This window comes from Macrotis lagotis, chromosome 6 (genome assembly GCF_037893015.1).
Source record: "Macrotis lagotis isolate mMagLag1 chromosome 6, bilby.v1.9.chrom.fasta, whole genome shotgun sequence".
Taxonomy (NCBI): domain Eukaryota; kingdom Metazoa; phylum Chordata; class Mammalia; order Peramelemorphia; family Peramelidae; genus Macrotis; species Macrotis lagotis.
The window spans coordinates 77,939,061-77,961,227 of record NC_133663.1 but is presented as its reverse complement, the minus strand read 5'-3'; the positions used below and the strand labels follow the sequence as shown (position 1 = coordinate 77,961,227).

Sequence of the window (22,167 nt, the reverse complement as noted above, 5' to 3'; positions counted from 1 at the left end):
TGTTCACTTCTCTCTCCATTATTTCATAGATGTCTTCCCAGTTTCCTTTGAAACTATCCATTTCATCATTTCAGAAGATATGATAATATCCCATCCATTCATATACATTAATTTGCCATTCTTCAACAGAAGGACAATTCATTAGTTTTCCTTTTTTGGCTACCATGAAAAGAGATGCTGTCATTATCTTTGTACATATAGATCCTTCTTTCTTTGTTTTCTTTGGGATATAAATCTACTATCATTATAGATAAGTCAAAGGACATGTATAGTTAGGTAACTTCCTGGACATAGTTCCAAATTGCTTCTCAGAATGACTTGAACACTGTACAGATCTACCAATATGGCACTAATGTAGCTTTCCTTATAGTCCCTGCAAGATCTGTCATTTTCTTCTTTTGCTACATTTTTCAGTCACTATGAATTTCTTCTATTTACTTGATCTTAGAAGACTACACATACCAACTTCATCTTCTTTAATGTCTTTTTCCCATCCTTAAATGATGCATTGGAACTTGATTGGTTAGTGTTCAAAAATAGCGATTCACTAACTTAGAAAATTTAAAATGTTATAGATCTGTTCTTTTTGTGCGCGCGTGCGTGTGTGTGTGTATTTGTTATTCCCCTTCCAATTTTATCTATATGTATACTTGGCATGTTCTGACATGGCTGGACTCATGCCAAGTTTTTCTCAGGCTTGTTTTGCAATCTACTTATTTTTTTGTTATATCAAGTAATTGTTATATAATCCTCTGTACCATCCATAAAATCCCATTCATAAAATAAAAATATTTTATTTTCTAAAGCTGTTTAGTCCTTTACTTTCATTCCTTTCTACTTGGAAATATACAAGTTACCAAGTATTTATAAACTAATAAATTTTTAAGTTCTTTTTTGTCTTCTCATTGCAGCATTAATTTTCATTAGTTATACTTCCATAGGAGATAGTGATGGATTTGCCTTTTCCTTTTTTTTCAGTCCTATTTTTTACCCATTAGAATCTTTTTTTGAATTGTACCAGTTGTAATTGTTATTATGTACCCATTTTTTATTTCTCATTCTGGTCCTTTCTTGTAATTTGATGATTTTTTTAAACAAACATCTTTCTTCAGACTAAGATGGTCTAGCCGCAAACAGATATTCAATTCAGAAAGGACTACCACCTTAGATGATTTATTTTCTTTCTGTTAGGGAATTTCAAGCTTAGAGATGGTGTTTGATGTTCATTATATGTAATATATTCCAATTCTCTAGTGTTTTGCTGGCCTAAGTTTTTTTTTTTTTAGTTTCTTAATCCTGAACTATATTTTTTCATTTCTTTTGGTCATTTTCACTTATTTATGTTGATTTATTGGGACCATGGTGGGGGATGGTTTTTATCTACTATGATTTAATTTCTCTTGAATTTGTTATCTTCTAAAAAAGATATTGGCATATAAGGTGTGATTATATTTATTGTTGTCTCTTAACTCATGTTTGTTATGAAATTGCAAGATGGAATAATTATTGCAATGAACTTTAGTCTACCTATCTAAGAGCTCACTGTGAGTTGATCATGACAAGCCAGACCTTCTCCATTGGAATCCTTCCCTGCTACATTAGTTTTGTCTAATTAATTAGCATATCAGGAACTAAGTGCCCCATTCCCTGCACTGCTAATTTCCTTTAAGTCTCTGGTGTCACTTTCCATTTGAGAACAATTCACCCAACCATCCAGCATACCTTCCTCTTCCTGAACTCTTCCTGGTCATGAGTATATACTGAATAAACTATAACTTTTCTCAAATCACACCTCTGAAGGTTTTCCTCATCAACTCCAAGTCTGCTTTCTAAGCATCGCATGGAAATTACCCTTGTCATGCTTGATGTCTGGGACTCATCAGGATGCCCTGAGATTATTTCCAAAACTTTTTTCTTGGACATGGATTTAACCACCCAACTACCTCACCTATATCTCAGTATTTTTCTTGGGAAGATAGAGAGCAAGACCTGGGAGTGTGACTTCTGTATTCCAAGGGCAGGGACTCCCTGCTTCTTGGATATTTGAATAGGAATTCTAGGCTTGCCCTGAAATTATTGTAATCAGGTTCCTCCCCATATGCACATCTACTTTATAAGCAAACCTCAGTTAGGAGTAATAAGAATTTCTAATTAGGGTAAAGCAACCAAGAATCCCACCCATTCATTCACTTCTGAATTCAATAAGAATTTATCAACCTATTATGTATCAGGAATTGTGCTGGAGGTAGGGACACAAAACAAAGGTAAAACTTTCCCTGACTTCAAAGAGTTTATATTCAATTGGAAAAAGAGAACTAATTCTCCCAATTCATTTATTTGCCTCTCTAAAAAACACTTGAGACTCACCCCTCCATTTATTGGCAACTTTTAACATATTTTTATTCAAAGTGAGAATTTCAGTATTGATATCAATTATTTTCTCCCCATTATAAGTCAACTCAGTCTTTTGATAAGGGATATTTAGGAGAAAAAAATTATAGTTATTCCTTCAATATTGGAGTTGGGACATGTTCCTGTTCTCCCTTCTCCCCTTCCCTACTCCATTCCCCTCCTTCCCCCCAGGATCTGTAGAAGTCCCATCAAATTTCTTTCTTTCTTTTTGTTTTGAACCAAAGGTGGGGCTCCATTTTATTCTGCTAGCTTAGGGAGGATCCTTGGTTTCCGTGGAGGTGGGAGAGGCAGAGTATGCTGGTTCATCAGCACCATCTCTGGGCTGCTTACAGAAATGTCATCACTGTGCCCTTCTTGCCAATTTGCCATGGCTCCAGAGGGTAGAATCGAATGTTAAGTCTGTCCGGACTCAGCTCCTTGGTGAGGAACTCAAAGAACTTGGCGCTGTGGTCCCGGTTCTCCTCGGCGGTGCCAACCACGCCAACGGAGGAGACGATGAGCTGGGCACAGGGGTCCCCGGAGCTGCTCAGGATCATGGTGAGGTCGGGCCTCACCGTCACGTTCACTCTGTCCTGGGGCTTGCCCAGCACGGCGGCGGCCGCGGCGCACAGGCGCTGGCTCAGGCCGCTGGGCAGCCGGGCGGCCGGGAGGCTGGTGTCCAGCTCCACGAAGGGCATGGCGGCCCTGACCTTCCCTTTGTACCAGTGAAGAAGTCTGAATTTTTTTTTCTCTTTCTTTTATAGGATATTTACAGTACCTTATTTTAAAATCTGGGTTAAGTATTTGCTCATAGGCTCTATGTTGTCTGCTGGCTTTCCCGTGTCATCTATCACTTCTACAAAACTCCCTAAAAATTCCCATTTAGTTTCTAACACTGATCTATGATATATCAAAATCCCATTGGGGAAAGTCAAGATATGGAAAGGATAAGTGTTTAAAAAATCCAGTGTATAGGAGTAAGTTTCTCTTTCATTTACATGTATTCGGGGTGGCTAGGTTGTGCAGTGGCTAGAGCACTGTCCTGGACAGAAGTACTTGAGTTCAAATCCAGCCTCAGACACTTAATAATTACCTAGCTGTGTGGCCTTTGGCAAGCCACTTAACTCCATTGCCTTGCAAAAAAAAAAATTCACATGTATTCTTTTTATTGCTTAGATATTCTTCATTTCTGGTCCAAAATATATTGATGTTATCAGCTATCATTTCAGTACATAATGTTTTAATTTCTCCATGAAGGCTCTATAAAGTATTCTTCATTCCTTTTTGCTTATATCTTTTTTTCCCCAGCATTTGCAGTGTTGGTCCCATTACATAATTAACGGTAAAGGTATTTATTTGAAAGTGTTTTCTGCTTCAGGATACTCTAAAAAAACCTCACTATTACTGAAGAAAAGCCCACTTCCACAATTAACTATTAAGTGGGGGGTGTAAATTAAGCTGCTGTTTGGGTAGATAAATGAAACTGTCACATGTATAATTGCCAGGCAAAGTGCTGCACTTTTAGCTGTTTCCACGGGTTTGCTATTGCAGTTTTCTGACTCTGAAATAATAAATCATCATCTGCTAAGAAGTAAGCATCCATTCTATATGCTGTGCTTTCTGAGATTTCCACAGAAGAAACTTTTTATGAATTTCTTTAAAAAAATAATAAAATAGCAACTTGGGGAATGATTTGCAATTATTCATGTACAAAAATAGTTTTCAAGAAAAGAGATTTGTATGTTCCAGGAAACATATTAACAGCAGAACAATAGAAGGTCATGGAAAGTAGCCTGTGGGGGACAGAAGTTGCAGTCTGTTTAAAAAGAACTTAGACAATATAGGAGTAGCTCCCTTTCAGATGACTGCCTACTGCTCTTTGGTAGCATATAGGAGCTGTTAATTTAAATATTTTGGTCAAAGCTTTTTGTTTTTCTTATTATTTGTTTCTCACCTGTCTGCTTATAAATAGAGCTAGAGTAAATAGAGCCAGCATAATGGATAAAATATTTGCTATGATGTCTGGAAGATATGGATCTGAATCTTTCCTCTGTTACATACACCAGCTTTGTGGACAAATTGTTTCACCTCTCAGTGTCCCACAGGCATCAGTCTAAGACTGTAAGTCAAAGAGGAGTTAAGGGAGAAGCCTTGGTTGTGGGAGCTTCCACATAATTCTCTGTCTTGGTGAAATCACAAGTTCATAATGTGAATAAGAAACCTGTATATCAGTGACAATTCAGTCAGCATCTGTGATATCTGCATTATAAGCCTGGAACTCCCTACTAGGCACTGAAGTCATAAAACAGAAATAACCACCCCACCAAGGATCTTACATTCTTTTGTTTGGAAATAACACATATACAGTTGAGGGAATAATTGAACATTTTGTATGGATAAGTCAGATAAACCCCAATTCACTGGGATTCAGTAGGTCACTTCTCAGTTAAATTCAGTAAATTAAGACACAAGTTTAAATATTAAAACTTCAAATTCTTAATCAGCAGAAAAGTTATATTTTAACATCAATTCTGTTTATATTTTTTGATCTAGCTGAAGTTTCATTACTGAATACATTCATAGATTTTATTTTCCATGCTCTAAGTAGGTGGTACAATGGATGGAGTCACACAGTTAGAAAAAGAGAAGAAAGTTATAAACAAGTTAGGTGGATCCCCTGTGGCCTATTTATAGGGAAAAAAATAGACAAGAGTTGCCTGGGATACTCATATATGGCTCAGTGGTGATCTGAAATGTTGGAGGGAACATTCATATTAATGAGACAGTGAATTCACCGTAGTATTAGCATATGAGTTAACCTTCAGTAACCCTCCCCTCAAATGACCTAAACCTCATTTACACTAGTTCAATGGTGAGGCTTCAGTTTCAGACTCTGCCTTTGATCAATAAAAAAATATTTCTGTTTAGTACTACCTTCTGTCTTACATATCCTAAACTTATTTCAATATTTGCCTCCTTTCTGTACCCCAAACCAAGTCATTTTGGATACTTCCTATCTTCCTTTAGCTCCACTAATACAGTCATTGCTATAATTTAGCCCCTTTTGTAATAGCCTCCTAATTGGGCTACCTGTTTATAGTCTTTTCCTGCTAATCAATTCTCTCACTGCTATCAAAATCATCTTTGTCAGTCATAGATCTGACCTATCACTTTGGTTTTCAGAAACCTTCAGTGGCCCCACATTTTGTTACTGAAGCTTTACCACTCTTTGTTTCTTGCAATGTTTTATATTATTTATCAGATGTAAAGACTTCAAGGATAGGGGAGGTTTTTCGTTTTCTTTTTGCATCCCCAGGTACTTGAAAAGATTCCACATGTCACAAATGCTTGTTGAATTGAATTTCTCAGATAAACTATAAGATCATTAGTGAATTTAAATTATCTCTGGAATTAACACACACAAATCTGTTATATTTAGCAACAAGATGGAGTTATTGCAAAAATATGCAGTGAAGTTAAGAAGGAAATCAAAAGAATCACAACTTGTCTTTAATTATCATGAAGTCTTATTTAAATAGTATAAATCAATTATCAGACATTTATTAACTATTGCATGTAAAACATAGTGCTAAACTCTGGGAACATTGATAAAAAATGAAATGTGTGAACTTAAGGAGTTATGTTTTGATGGAGGACAAAGAATGTACAAAATGAAAATACACAGAATATGACAACTGTTCACTCCCCTTTTATCTGGGCTTTCATTCTTTCTTTGGACTTGTTTTCCCTCAACTTGCACCCAATTTGGGAGATTTGGGTTTTTCCAAACAGAGTGGCTGCCTATTGCTATTAACACAAGAATCTTGAGCTCCCAACTGTTCATTTGTCATTAATAGTTCATCCAGAAGACTAAATTACCCTTTTAACAAACACATTGGCTATGAAGGCAAAGTGTTCCATTCCAACCATAAACTAGAGGTACATTGTTCCATCAATAGATACACTGCCTACAGGGAGATAGTGGGCACAAATGTAGAGTATTTGGGTAATAAGATACTTGTGTGGCCATGTCAACCCACAATTCTTGAATTATGAACTTTAATATCTTTTCCATGAAGACTATCCTAACAAAACTAACCAATATGGCATTGTTGTCTATGTGATATTATGACTAAGCTGTCCTTCTCCATAGCTGTTAGACTGGTCCTTTATAGAGTACTCTATCTCAGAAGGATTAGTTAATCCGATAGACTGCTCTACTGGTTTTTTTTTTTACTACTAAGATTATTTCTCTGCTCGACTGGCCTTGCTCCTCAGTGACACCATAGACTCTGACACTTTTAGCTATAAGCTTAGTGTATATCCTATGCTAAAGTAGTATTATAATTTTTTTGGAAAGGTCAGAATTTTCTTCAGTTCTCTTTTGATGGAGCTCTGGGGTTCTTCTTGACCTCCTATGTAACAAGTGGAAGTCTTAAAGAAAATCATAGCCTTTCAACTTCTCCTGCAAAAAGTGATAGGGCAGAAAGGTATACATTCTCTTTTCTCCATAGATACTCTTTGTTCTTTTCTTTCTTTAGTACTTCATTAATAGATTCTCAAATCATGAAATTTCATTGGAGCTTACTAAGGGTAAAAAAAAAATCTTCTTGGCTGAGATTTAAGACAAAGCCAAGTAATCAACATTTGCCTGAAAATCCCAAAAATCTTTTGTAGTTTGCAGTTCTTCAGTTCTTAATTTCAAAATTTTCCAACCAGCAATAAGCAATGTTAACAAAGAACACTGAATCATATTTTACTTTCAAAGACAATTTCATTCTCACTGCTGTCTGAAGTTTGTCTGCATATTCCCATTGGTATTTGGCTTTTTTCTTTTTAAATATTAACATTGTAGAAATCTGAAATTGATATATTCATATATATATACATATATATATGTATGTATGTATTAAGGAAGTGATATTCTAGCATCTTAGGCATCCCAGCAAGACTTCATGAAGAAAGTAGTACCTGAATCAAACCAGTTCTTGAACTCTTGACACAAACAGTCATTCTCCAAAAGTGGTAATGAAGAGAAAGTTACTTCCAGTAAGGGAGGTTAAGTAGCACAAAGATTAGGGAAATGGGAGATCAAATATTGTATATGAAGAACAGTGATGAGGATGATGTGTTTGGAATTTGGAGTATAAAAATAAGTAAGAAGACTAGAAAGGTAGGAAAGAACCATATTGGGAAAAGTTTTAAATATCATAGGTCAGAATTTGTATTTGATCCTTAAGTCAATGGGGAATCACTGGAATTTAAGTAGGGAAAGATATGATTATTATCAACACTTTAGGGAAATCATTTGGGGGTAGCCCTATGGGAGATCAGGATAAAGAAAGGCTTGAAGCAGAGATATCATATAAGATGGTATTATATTAGTCCAGGTGAAAGGTGATTAGAACCTGAACTATTGTGTTATCTGTGTGAATAGAGAAGAGAAAAGCTATTTGAGAGATGTTGTGGAGACAGATGAAAAGAGTAGACAACTTTCAAGATATGCTTATTGAATGAAGATTTGAGGACATTGAAGATGTAAAATGGGTGACTGAAGGATGGTGATATGTTTGATATTTACAGTAAAGTTTGGAATAGAGGTAATTTGGAAATAAAGATGAGTTCTGTTTTGGAGAGATATTTAAAAGGCTTCTTGGACATTAAGTTCAATAAGACATGGATAATGCAAATGAGATAAAAGAGGAATGTTAGGATTGGATATACAGATTTAGGAGCCATTTGTACAGAGATGATAATCAAACTTATGGAAGCTGATTTTTTAAATTGATGAAAATGAAATGAACCACAGGAAGAAAATTTTACACAATAATAGCAATAATGTAATGATGAACAGCTTTGGAAGCTATGAATAAAATAGAGAAGATTGTAGTATAGGAGATGGAAGCATATTATTAACATGGAATCTTGTATGTAATTTCAGATGATCTCTTAGTCACAATATTATAATTGTTTTAGTTTGTTTTAAGAGATTGTTTTAGTTTGTTATAAGAGATCTCATCACACAGTGGGTGTAATTTGTAAATGGGACTGATAATGATTCTGGGAAAGATTTTTTTTTAGATAGTGTTGATAATGTTCATCCTTCTTTAATCCCTGATCTTATTGGGAGTTCTAGTTTATTCTCATTATATATGATGCTTCCTGATGGTTTTAAGTATATACTACTTTTCATTTTAAGGAAAACTGCATTTATTCTAATCCCCCCTAGTATTTTTAGTAAGAATGGGTGAAGTACCTTTTATTAAGCAATGTGCTAGGAACTTAGGAATGTAAAAAAATTTTTTTGAAAAAGGAAATAGCTTCTGTGTCATATAGATTAAGTCAGAGGATTAAATATATACAAAAGTAAGTAGATGCAAACTACAAAAAATGAAACTAATTGGTTTGGGCTTGGAGGTAGGTCCAATAATCTTATTTAAGGTAGGCAAGTCATTTTACCTCTCTAGAGTTCTGTTGTTATGTGTGAAATTAGATAGCAATGATATGGACCCTCTAAAAAACTGATGACACACAGGAATTGTGGAATACAGAGCCTGAAGTTTATTTGAAGGATAATGCATATTCCTTGATCTCAAATAGGGACAGATCTTGAGAGAACAATCATTTGTTAGCATTTTCTTTAGAAGACCAAAGGAAGACTGGAAGCATCCTGAGAAGGAAGTGGTTGGGAGAGTGAATATGAGAGATCTTTCTTTAGAATTCTAAAATGATATCTCTCCACATTTATAGTCAAAGAAAATGCCCATCATTAAGCTGGACACATAGTTCTGTCAGTATTTCATCTGAAATTCAGAAGAAAGGTGGTAGGTGCCTATGGCATAAAGATGGCAGCCACTGTGATTCTGTAGAATCATATGCACAAAGAAGTCTTCAGGTAGAATTGGTTCGTTAGAGATACCAAGAAACCATCTAGGGTAGGTTGGTACCTTCATCTCCCTGTCAAGTGTATCTGTTTGAATTGAAAGATTAATAGCCAAGATGTTAGGCAAAATCATTCATTCTCCCACTGTTATTTGTCACTTCCTCCTGTGTATCTTCATAGCTCATAGTCTACAGATTTTCAGAGATGATGAGACCTGGACTGACTGTGTCATGATCCAGAGATCCATTTTAAATTTCAAAAGCATATCTATAATTCAAGGAATTGGATAAAGAATCATATTTATGGAAAATATATTTATTTCCTTCTGGAATATTGATTCATTCCTCTTTAACACTCCTTTCCTATCCTGCAACAAATCCATATCTGTTTTTCCATAGACCATCACTGATTCTATGATCCTCTTCCTTAATTTTGTCATTGAAGGGATAGTCCCCTTTCCATTTAGCCCTTCTCTATTACTGCACAAGTGATAGATGCTTTTTTTTTTCTCTGCTTCCAGAAACTATTGTTCTTTTTGGAGTTTAGAAGAAAAAGTTTCCATTTGAGTCTTCACCTCCTCCTCCTCCTCCTCCTCCTCCTCCTCCAAAAGTGCTCATTTTATTTTCTCATTGGTCATCTCCTTCACACATCCTCACTTTTCCTCCATAAACTGGTTGCACTTGCCTGGAATTTTCCTGAATTTCTCTGCAACTTCATCTATGCAATAGATTGTATAAGTCTCGTGCTTCTGGATTCAGAACAGGACACACAGATTGGTGACTGGTCATCCTCACAAAACAATTTCTACTCTTACTTGTATGCTTTACATTCTTTATGGCCTCCAGGTTTCTGAAAACAATGAGCTCTTAGTTTTTTGGACATTTGCCAGTTTCCCAAGACACACATTGACTTGGAAATTCCTTTTCTAGAAGATACTCTGCACTCTGGGCAGGAAAAATGGGTAGAGGCTTCCTTCCAGCTCCTGAGAAGGCAACAAGGGCAAAAACTGTGACCACAGTCAATGGACTTTGGGTTTATGAAGTACCCCCTGCAGATAGAACAAATGAGCTCTACCTGAAGATCTTGAATCAGCTTTGGGAAAGAGGTCACATTACTTCCTTTTTTCTTCTGTAATCTTTCCTAGAACCTCACTGCTGTTCCTTTAATGCTTCTTTCAGCCTAAGGAATCTCTAATTTTTTCTCAATCCAGGTCATTTTTCTACCCCCAAGCACACTGGAGCCCCCTTTCCTCCAAGGAGTGAATTTTCCTTGTCTTCTTTTGACCCTGTTCTGCCTTTAGGTCTGCTTTTGGCTTAAGGAACCTCTGGAAGAGTCTTTGTAAAGGGAAAAGAGAAGAGAGTCTAGGAAAATTTAAGTCCAAGATTAGTGGGCTTGACATGGATAATGAATCAGTCTTGTGGATAGAGAAAGAAGAATCAGACAGGTAAGGAAATTCAGATGAGACAAGTTTCATGAAAACCAAGAAAAAACAAGGTTTCTGGGAAAAGTAGTCAACTATAGACTCTGAGAACAGATTTATTTTTGTCATATTTTTTATTTGCAGAGATTAAAACAGAGCAGACAATAAATGCTAGCTGATTGACTGAGGAACCATTTTGAAACTGAGGTTGAAAGAAAAAAAATAATCAAAAAGCCTTATATTGGTAAAGACCTATCTCTTGCATTCACCTGATGCCTTTAATTTTATACACATTCTTGCACTGTTGTGAGAACTTTTCATCTCTGCCTAAAATGCTGAATCAAGTTTATTCTTAACAAGGAAGCTTTTTTACCAATTGTGCCTGATTTTGATCTTTTTAAATTTCAAATTCCTTGAATATTTACATACTCATTTTCCTTATAAAAGGATGAAGGATGGACAAGACTAAGGAAGATGTGTGATTCCAGGTAGCTTTTGAAGGATATCAGAATTTTGAAGGAATATCAAGATGACATCAGGTATCTGAGAGAAGGATTTTATCTGTGTTGATAGCCTATGTGACTATTGGGGAAAACTAAAAAACTTCATAGGATTTGTGAAACTGGACATTCTTATTAGAAGGACTTCTTAAGATTTATATTTAATTCATTTCTGATGATTGGAAAAAAGCTAATTATTTGGTTCAGAATCTCTGTCTCGACCTTCTTTTTATTCATAAAATCTTACGTACTTAGAAATTCGGTCATGAAGTATTAATAATATATTGGAAATCTCACCCAGAGAGCAAAAGGGTTTTACTGGGCTAAATTCATACTGGAGATCTCCAGCAGCATCATCATATTATGGGAAAATTCAGCTTTCAAATACAATGTTACTGAATCCAAATAATTTCTGGTTCTTCATTATTTTAATCATTTATTTATTTCATCGTTATAAATCAGACAATGCTGACTGGTTCCAAAGTGCTTATTCCCAACAATTTTGTGAAGTAGGTAGTTTAAATACTATTAACTCTATTTTATGGATGAAGACACTGAGCCTGAGTGATTTATTCAGAAATAGTAAATGACATTCCCACAGTCATACTGCACTGGGTTCAAGTGAAGGGTTCTTATAGCACCACGCCATTTCTTATTGCTAGTCATGGTCATCATCACCACTTTCATCCATCTTCTTAATTGTCTTTCTACATTCTAATTTTTTTCTGGTTTTTGTAAGACTATAGGGTTAAGTGACTTGCCCAAGGTCACACAGCTAAGTGAGTATTAAGTGTCTGAGGCTGGATTTGAACCCAGATCATCCTGACTCCAGGGCCAGTGCTCTATCCACTGTAGCACCTAACTGACCCCTTACATTCTCATTTTCAGTTTTTGTCTGTCATCATCAAACCCAATACAATTCTCTATAGATTTAATGAAATTTCAAATTTTGAAACCATGATTTTTGGTATTGGAAAGATCTAGAAGTCAACAGAAGGCAGTCATTTGAATGGAGAAGTTAATGTACCATTTTTTTGGTATCAATATTTGTTTAAAAACACAAAAGCGACACAACTGAAGCCAAAACTTTCCTATATAGAAAATTATGTTCATTGTTATAAAAATTGCTACTCAAACAATTCTTGAAAATTTGGGGAACACAGAAGATAAAATGGTCCCAAGAAGTTTTCTAGAAATAATAGTGACAATGAAAAAAGTTGATTCACTATGGTATCTCCAAAACCAGAAGAAATTGCAGCAAAGCAAAAGATGAGTTTAGGGAAGGAGAGAATCATGACCTAAATAGTGCAATACCCATACATGCTACCATTTCCAGAGAAATTAGTTTGGCAAAGGCCATCACCATTTCCAGTACACTTCCTTGCTTTGCATAAACCCAAATAGTAACCCTTCCATCTCCTGACCACCTATGTCCCAGAACACATAAACACATCCCCTGCAACCCCCAACACACATGCAAAGTATATAGCAAGTAGCATGAATTTATATTTATAGAAATAGCATCCATCCACTTCTTTAGAGAAAAAAATATCATCCTATTTAATACCATCTAACTAATCATCCTTACTCTATTGTATTACCTACTCAAAATTCAGGACTGCATGAAAATTCAGGGTATGTAGTCTCTGATTACTACTGGCTCCAATAAGTAATTGGTTTCAAATAGGTTTCAGTTAAGTAATTTAATTAGAATTTGAATGAATGCTTATTTGAAGGCAACAGTCAGTCTTTTTTCCTGAAAATAGTATCATCCTTAATGATGAGGAAAAGTACATATCAAAATAGTGTTATGTTTCAAACTGGATTCATTATTTTAAACACTTCCCTCCCCTCTTTGCTAAGGAGGTGGAGGGAGAAGACTAATGAATATCTTGATCTTCTGATGTTTTCCAGAGTTTCCAGGGCCTGTTTGTGACAAGGGCTTTGGGGACTGAAGATTATCTGAAAATTTGATTATTTTTCTCTCCTTCCTGCAGTCTTTCAACTTGGTTTTAATAGAAAGAGTAGTTATAATCATCACAGGATGGTATGCTGCATGCTGACTTAAATCACTCTTCTTTTAAGCACTTACATAACCTCTTCATAATTGTCTCATTTGGACATTCCATAAATGGAATTCAGATTGCCTCTGTGGTCAAAGATGATTGCAAGACCTTTATTCAGAGGGACCCTGTGTCAGGCAAGAACTTTAGGTGTTTCACCTATCATTTTATCATTTAGTTTTGTATCTTGTCACTTATAAGGAGATCATCTAATAGAATGATCAAGCCTCTATTATCAGTGCAGCAAAAGAACTTTAATGAAGTTGAAACTTTAATTACTTATTAAACTTTATAATTTTTTTAATCCAGAGATAATTAAAATGACATAAGGAATTCAAAGCAAAGATACTCAATTGCCAATTCAGATCAGCAATTGCTATGAAAAATACAGAGAATTTTTTTATGCATTTACTGTAGGTCAGGCACTATGGGAAGTCATGGAGACAAAAATTTCATAGAATAAAAATGTTCCTACTCACAAAAAGTTTATATTATAATAAGCGAAGACTGGTGGGGCAGTGTTCCCTCTTGGTAGCAAGAGCAGCTAGGCTACTGAGGAGATGAACTAATATTCAAGTTAAGTTTGAACCAGGGAATCAAGATTCTAAGTCAGAAATTTAGGCTAGAGATTTTCAACATAATTTTCTCAAGATAAAATTCTTCAGTAAAAGCATTGGTTTTAAAATCCCAGTATGTAGCCATGTTTTCTGTCTTCCATTCGTTGTCTACCTTACACAGTACTTTATGGAGTTAATTTCTTGAAGTTGGGACTCTGAGAAATGGAGACTCTGGCCAGAGATTCACTATCAGATCATCTTCAGATGGAGCCCAGGTAGCCCAGGCTGCTGAGTTGATCAAACTGATTGGAAAGAGTTGAGTGGAATTTAGTTGCTGGGGGCTTTGCAAAATAAATGACTTGTTGCTTCGTCAAATAGTATGCTTCGAAAGGAAGAATTAAATCAACCAGTAATTTGCCTTCCATATCCAAGTTGCCTCTTCAGGCAATGTACACAAAGTAAATCATGATCTTGGCAAAATTCATACATTTTTGCAGCTTAAATTTAATTTCTTTATTAATAAAAGTATTGGGACCACTTAGTAGCACAGGGAGTAGAGCACTGGCCCTGGAGTCAGAAGGACTTGAGTTTAAATCTGGTCTCAGACACTCAGACACCTGACTATGTGACCTTGGGCAAGTCACTTAACCCCATTGCCTTGCAAAAACCAAAACAAAAAAAGGAAAGAAAAAAAGGTATTGACTTTTGGATTTTGTGTTGGGGCCCTGTTATGTAGGATGCTATATATTACCTTATTTTTTTTTAAATTGTTAGTCAAGGGAATATGAGTAATGCAGTAGATAAAGTAGTGGCTCTGATATCAGCAAGACCTGAGTTAATATTAAGCTTCAGATACCTACTAATTTTCTGACCTTGGCAAATTACTTAACCCTATTTGCCTTGGTTTCCTCATCTGTAGTATGAACTGGGGAAAGAAAGAGAAAACCATTTCATTTTCTTTGTCAAGAAAATCTCAAAATGCCATCATAGAAAATCAGACATGAATGAATACGTACAGTTTAAAAAAATAAATTTTTTAAAGAATATTTTATTTGTTTTGCAATTATACACAATAGTAGTTTCTATCTATCATTTTTGGTAAAGTTTTGAATTTTATACTCCCCCCCCACCAACATCCCTTCCCTCCTCTACCTCCCTCCCCACAGAAAGCAGTCTGATACTCTTTACATTGTTTCCATGCTATACATTGATCGAAATTGAATAAGTTGAAAGAGAAATCATATCCTTGAGGTGAAAATAAAATATTAGAGATAGCAAAATTATGTAGAACATAAGACACTTTTTAATTTTTGCCAGGCAATGGGTTAAGTGGCTTGTCCAAGGCCACACAACTAGGTAATTATTAAGTGTTTGAGGTTGAATTTGAACTCAGGTACTCCTGGCTCCAGGGCCAGTGCTTTATCCACTTCGCCACCTAGTGGCCACTATAAAACATTAAAAAAATTGAAGGTAATAGACTGGTATTTGTTTAAACTCCACAGTTCTTTCTCTGGATATAGATGGTATTTTTCTTTGTAGGTACTCTAAAATTGTCCTTGATTATTGCATTGATGAAATGAGCAAGTCCATTAGGGTGTATCATCACCCCCCATGTTGCTGTTAGGGTGTACAATGTTCTTCTGGCTCTGCTCTTCTCACCTAACATCATGTTTTTCCAGGCTTCTCTGAAATCCCATTCCTCTTGGTTTTTAATAGAACAATGGTATTTCATAACACACATATACCATAATTTGTTTAACCATTCCCCAATTGATGGACATTCACTTGATTTCCACTACTTTGCTACCACAAACAGAGTTGCTATGAATATTTTTATACACATAATGTTTTTAAATGCTTTTAATCTTTTTCATGATCTCTTCAGGGATAGACCCAGTAGTAGTATTGCTGGATCAAAGGGTATGCATAAAAAATAAAATTTTTAATCAAATATATTCAAAAAGTATTTGACCTAGATCCTTCAGCTATCCACATGGAAATTGCAGAACTTTCTACTATCTCTTCCAACTATGAATATATAATCCTATAATGTATAAATCTCATACCTGTAAGCTTAGTCTACAAATTGAGCATTTACCCTGGAGTCACGAGGACCTGGTTTCAAATTTGACCTCAGACACTTTACAGTAACTGTGTGACTAGCTGGGCAAGTCACAATGTCAATTATCTTGAAAATATATATACATATATATTTATATGAACACACATATATAACATATAGTCACACATATACACAATATATACATACACATTGAATAATCATTATAATCCTTTTCTTCTCCTGTTTATTTATTGCATTGTCTACCTCCCTCTCCACACCTTTCCCTATGCTCACTCTCTATCTGTCTCTGTTTGTCTCTCTCCTCATTTCTCTCCTTCTCCCCCCTTTCCCCCTCTCCCCATATCTCTATGACTCCAAGAAACTGTAGCATGCATAGGGGCCACATCACAGGAAAACCATTTTGATAGTTTGACTAAACCATGTTAAGGGAGCGGATGGCTCTCAAACCTATTAATGAAGTAGAGAAATGTCTACCTTAAGCAAATGAAGATTTCTCTTGGTGGAATGGGCAGATGACAACGACTTGTTCCAGTGACTGTGAAGATGACTGAAGCATGTGCTATGTAGCAGTTAGTGTTTGCTCAGATTCATAAGATTCCAAGATTGTCCACTACATCCCAGCATGTTGTTGGTCATGCTGGATGTTATCTTGTCAAACACTGGACTTTGTTGATTCAGGAAGAGAAAAATTAGGTTGAAAACCTTGTGCAAATGCCTCACCTAAATCCAATTAATTTGCAGGTCAAGATATCAACTCATAATGTCATTGGTCCTCTTCAAAATAAAGGATGAAGAACACACACTCTCTCTCTCTCTCTCTCTCATAAGAGTGTGTATATGTGTGCATATATGCACATTATGTGCATATGTATATATCCTAAACCACATTTAGCATTCTCTAAAATGGGGCTAACATATGCTTTGGAACGTCCATATATTTTCACTTCTGTTCAAAGAGTCATAGAGAGCTGGAAGGAAACTCAAGGATCATTTAATTGGATCCTTATGAAAAGAATTAATTCTTTTAACATTTTGACAAGTGGCCAGCTATCTTTTTCTTGAAGACCTTCAAGCCTCCAGCAAAGGAGGTCACTATCCCAGTAGGCAATGTGTTATTTTTTTGCACATCTCTGTTTAGTAGAATTTTTTTCATGAAAATTCTACCTCAAGGTAATTTTGACCCACCAAATTAGATCCTAAAGTTTGAAGATATTTGAAGATAATTTTGGTATTTGAAGATAATTTCTATGTCCAGATCTTTCCTTTTCCCGCTCATTCCCCTCTACAAAAGATGCCCCTCCAAAAGGGAGAAAAAAATGCCTAAGATTAAGCATTATTAGATCCCTTAACTCATCCCTAGAGTCAGATTCCTTTCCATCTGTTATTCTTCTACTGACCTGTTTTGGCTTGCAAAATTCTTTCTAAATTGCTTGACAGTGCTAACCAAGAAACCAGGATATAGAGCAAGCAAGATGCCAAACTGCTGTACTCAACAATTCCTGACCTTTGATAAAATTGTCCTTTGTTCTTGAAGAAGACCACAATTACATCACTATGTTAGAATTGAGTTACTGTGTGTCTAACTGTGGCTGTTCAGACCAATATGAGCTTAGAATGCTCTACCACAAGTTGGGCACAAATGGTCCCTGTGAACACCTGGGGTGGATACTCTAAACACACATCTATCAATTTTCCTTTGAGCTGCTTCAATTCTGCCTTCTTCATAGAGTGCAGCACTCCCTCTGATGAGCACCCACCATGCGGGTCATTAGCTCCCATGTTGCACAATGAATTTCAAAGTTCTTAAGAGAGACTTTCAAAGTGTCTCAATATCACTTCTTCTGACCCCCTTTTAAGCGCTTGCCTTGTGTGAGCTCTCCATAAAATAATCTCTTTGGCAATAATAATCTCATCTGGCATTCTAACCAAGTGGTCAACCCATCATAGTTATACTCTGTGTAGTAATATTTGAGTGCTAGACAATTTAGCTTGAGAAAGGACCTCAATGTCTGGTATCTTCTCCTGCCAGATGATCTTTAGCATTTACCCATGACAATTTGAATGGAAACAATTCAGTTTCCTGGCATAGTGCTGATAAACTGTCCAGGTTTCACTGGCATATATCAATGAGGTCAGCATAATGGCTCTTAAGTTTGGCAGTGAGCCAAATACCTCTTCTTTTCCTTTCAGATACTTCCAAATACTGAGCTAGTTCTGGCAATACATGTGTCAACCTCATTATCAATGGTACCTACCTGGGAAGTGTATTGCCAAGATGAGTGAACTTATTCACAGCATTCAAGACTTCTCCATTTGCTATAACTGATGATTACACACACACACACACACACACACACACACACACATATGTATATATATATATATATATATACACACACACATACACACACACACACACACACATATATATGGTTTCACATATACTAATGGAGCACCTGGGTTTTCTTGGTGTTAATTATAGTCAAAGTTAGCACAAACAGCAGAGAAAGATTCATAATGTGTTTTATCTAAGTTTCAGAGAATACATTGAGTGCACAATCATCTGCAGAAAGATCATGTATCAATAGTCCCCCTACTGTGGTCTTGGCTTGTAGCCTTTTCAAGCTGAATAATTTATCATCAATGTAGTAGCTGATCTTGTTGTTGTGTTCATCCTCAGTGAAGTTAACATGATTGAAAATATCATACTGAAAATCAGGGGGACAATGACATAGCCTCATTTCACTCATGGTGGCTGGGAAATCATGAGAGCATTGTCCACTATCCCAAACCCAGGGAAAACATGCCATCATGGTCTGATGAACTTCTCCAAGCAACCAAATTTTGGCATAATTTTCCATAAGTCCTCATGACTGATGGTATCAAAGACCTTGGTCAGCTTTACAAATGTATACAGACCTCTTATCTACCCTTGACATTTTTCTGCAGTTATCAGGCAGCAAACACCATATCGACTATTCCTTGACCCTTTCTGAAGCCATGCTGGCTCTCAGAGAGGTCACCATCTTCCAGGATCAGTCTATTGAGAAGAACTCTGGCAAGAATCTTACCAGCAATGACTAAGAAATACTCCTGTGATAGTTATAGGGCAATATGTCCCCTTTATTTTTATAGAGATGGATGATGGAGGCATCCTTTAATTCCTGGGGGATAACCTACTCATGCCATATAACCTAGAAACTTCAGTCAGCTTTTGTATGAGTATTGGATCTTCCATCTTGTAAATCAAAGTTGAAATAAAATCAGCCCCAGGTGCTTTGCCACTTGAAAGGGGCCTAATGGAATTGAAAATCTCTTCCTCACTTGAAACTAGGGACTGATTGACTTCAACTTGAGTTAAACTGTCATTGGCTTCTGCATTGATTGATGACAGTCAGTTAAGAACACTCTAGAAATGTTCAGCCCATCTCTCTAGTCTTGTCCCTGTCACTAATCAATGTAGTTCCATTAGAATCAAGTATTTGTGATGCACCATAGTTCTCTGGCCCATAAATAGCCTTCAGGGCATAATATAAACCCTTCGAATTGTAACTATCTGCATAAAACTGAATTTCCTCTGACTTCTTACTGAGCTAAGAATTCTTCCTCTCTATAAGCTTCCCTTATACTTTACTTTTATTGGAATTAAACACTGCCTTCTTAGAAATAGATGAACTATCCTGATGGCAAATCCTGTGGAGTTCTTGTTTTACATTTATAATCTGTTTCTGTATTTCCCCAACATTTGCATCAAACCAGTCTTGATTTTTGTGAGTATTCTGACTCAGATGAGCAAATTCAGTGCTGTACACTAGATCTCTGAAAACTGCCCACTCTTTTTCTGCTCCACTGTTGCCAACTGTGTGTTAACTCAGTTTTCCCTCCAATTTAGCAATAAATTATTCTGACTCAGAGAAGGTTGTAGTAGTCATTTTGCCTTGGGGTTGAACTTTGGTTGAATATGAATATTTAGCTTGGAGAGGATGAGTCTGTGATCAATCCAGCACTCTGCACTACACATTGCCTTTGTCACTCTCACATCTTGTCTGTCTCTTCTTCTTACAATCACATAGTCTATTAGATATCAATGTTTGCTGAAAGTGGGCATCCAGGAAGTTTTATTGTTTTTAAGGAAAATGAAGACAGTGTTTGTGATGAGACCATTGCTGGCAAGTGGCAATCTCATTGTTGTGAGCCTGTTATTTACTCCTTTTGGTAGGCATTCAAAATTTTTGACTTGGTTATTTCTGATTGCAAAACCCTCCCCCAGGGATGGGATTTCAGAGAATCCTGGAAAGACTTTCATGCATTGATGCTGAGTGAGATGAGCAGAATCAGAAGAATATTGTACATCTTAATGTCACATCACATGGGTGTGATGATCAACCTTAACAGACTGCTTCATTCCATCAGTGCAATAGTCAGGGACAATTTTAGGGTTTCTGAGAATATCATCAGTATCCAGAGAAAGAACTGTGGAATTTAAACAAAGACCAAAGATTATTTCCTTAATTTTTTTTAAAAGTTGGCTTAGGTACTGCATAATTTTGTTACCTCTAATATTTTATTTTTTTCCTCAAGGATATGATTTTTCTCTCAACATATTCAATTTCAATCAATGCATACCATGGAATCAATGTAAAGATTATCAGATTTCCTTCTTTGGGGGGGAGGGAAGGGAGGTGGGGGAAAAGTGTAAAATTCAAAACCTTACCAAAAACGATAGGCATAAATTACTATTGTATATAATTGGAAAACAAATAAAATATTTATATAATTAAAAATACAAAAAGCCCTCTCCGGCTTCAAGTTCCTGCCCTTTTCTGCAGTCACTCCAGGAAAAAAAATATATATCCAGCTCTGACTTCAGTAAATTGCCCTTTATTTATCAGTCTTGTTTCACTCAAGGCTGCTATTAGGATCTGATATCAGCTGAGTTCTCTTGCAACAAGAGCTACTTATCTTTCAGGTCTATTGAATCTTGTATTGTCTATGAGTACATGCTTGATCCATGCTCCAATGGTGAGTGAAATATTCTTTTAAGAAATTTTTGTACATTTTTTTTTTGTATTTCAAATGCAGGGTGGGATTTCCAACTGCTGCAGTAATCAGGCCAGGGTTGGGTAAACAGACAATTTTTTTTGAAAGCAGACAATTTTTAGGGCACCAGTGAGATCCTTAAAAGATATGCTCAGATGCCCAGGGGTCTCCTGAATTCCACTGCTGCTTCCAGTGAGGAAACAACCATATCATCTGGGTGCCTATATGAAGAGTTGTGACTGCAGCTCCCAGTGTTTCTGCACCTGCTGTTTCATAACTTGCCTGTTGTCACAGGGCATTGAGAGAGGAAAGTGGTATGGGTGATGTCTTTTGATTCATGTGTAATTTGGATTTAAGTGCAGCAGAGTGGTAGGTAGTCTTTGCCCTCAGTCTCTCTTTCATTGTCATAATTGTCTAGTGGCAAGACAACAGGTGATAGATTGCTACCTCAAAAAATAGTTCTGCATCTAGAAGGTTCAAAAAGTCTTAGTGCATTTTTACATTTTTTAATAACAGAAAACAATATTTGAATTTTAGAACACCCTATATGAGATTAATTCTCTTCCCTAATGTTTTGATCCATTTAAATCAATAAGTATTTATTAATAGTTATTTATTAGCATCTACTATGTAGGCATTGTTCTAGGATCTAAGGATACAAATAAAATAAAATAAGATAAATAGACCTTTTGAAATCCACTATCATTTATTAGTGCTTTGAAGATGTTTTCCTTGAAAAAAATGAGAATGAAACAATGTCTTTTGTCAGTGAAAATGTCAGGTTAATATTATTTCCACATTCAAATTCCATTCACACAACACATACTTCTATTAGAATGAAAAATAACATACAGATTGAGAAAACAATGCATTGAATAAAAGGATCTGCTTTTAGATCCTAACTCTATCATGTACTATCTCAGTGACTTTGGACAAGTTACAGAACTCTCCTCTCAATTTCCTAGTTTGGAACATGATGGGGACGGCCTAGAAGACTTCTAAGAAGAGTTCCCTTCCATCTATGAATATGTGATCTTATAAAGCATAAATCTTATGTCTCCAAGCTTAATCTGTGAGAACTTTTGAAGTTTTCTTGTTACACACATGAAAAAGGTAAGACTCTGTATGTGAGTAGCTAAACCAGAGGTGGATTAGAATCCCAGCTCTACTACTAAGCAACAATGAATCAGACCCTGAGCAAGCCAATACAGTAGACTTAAATTTCTTTAG

General features: G+C 36.0%; 1 protein-coding gene across 1 annotated transcript; it reads right to left on the bottom strand.

Annotated features, from left to right (window-relative positions):
* Nucleotides 1-2,725: 2,725 nt before the first annotated feature.
* LOC141491709 (D-dopachrome decarboxylase-like) lies at nucleotides 2,726-3,089 on the bottom strand. Its single transcript, XM_074192568.1, has one exon. The coding sequence runs from the start codon at nucleotides 3,087-3,089 to the stop codon at nucleotides 2,739-2,741; it is 351 nt and encodes a 116-aa protein (XP_074048669.1). The 3' UTR covers nucleotides 2,726-2,738.
* Nucleotides 3,090-22,167: the final 19,078 nt, after the last annotated feature.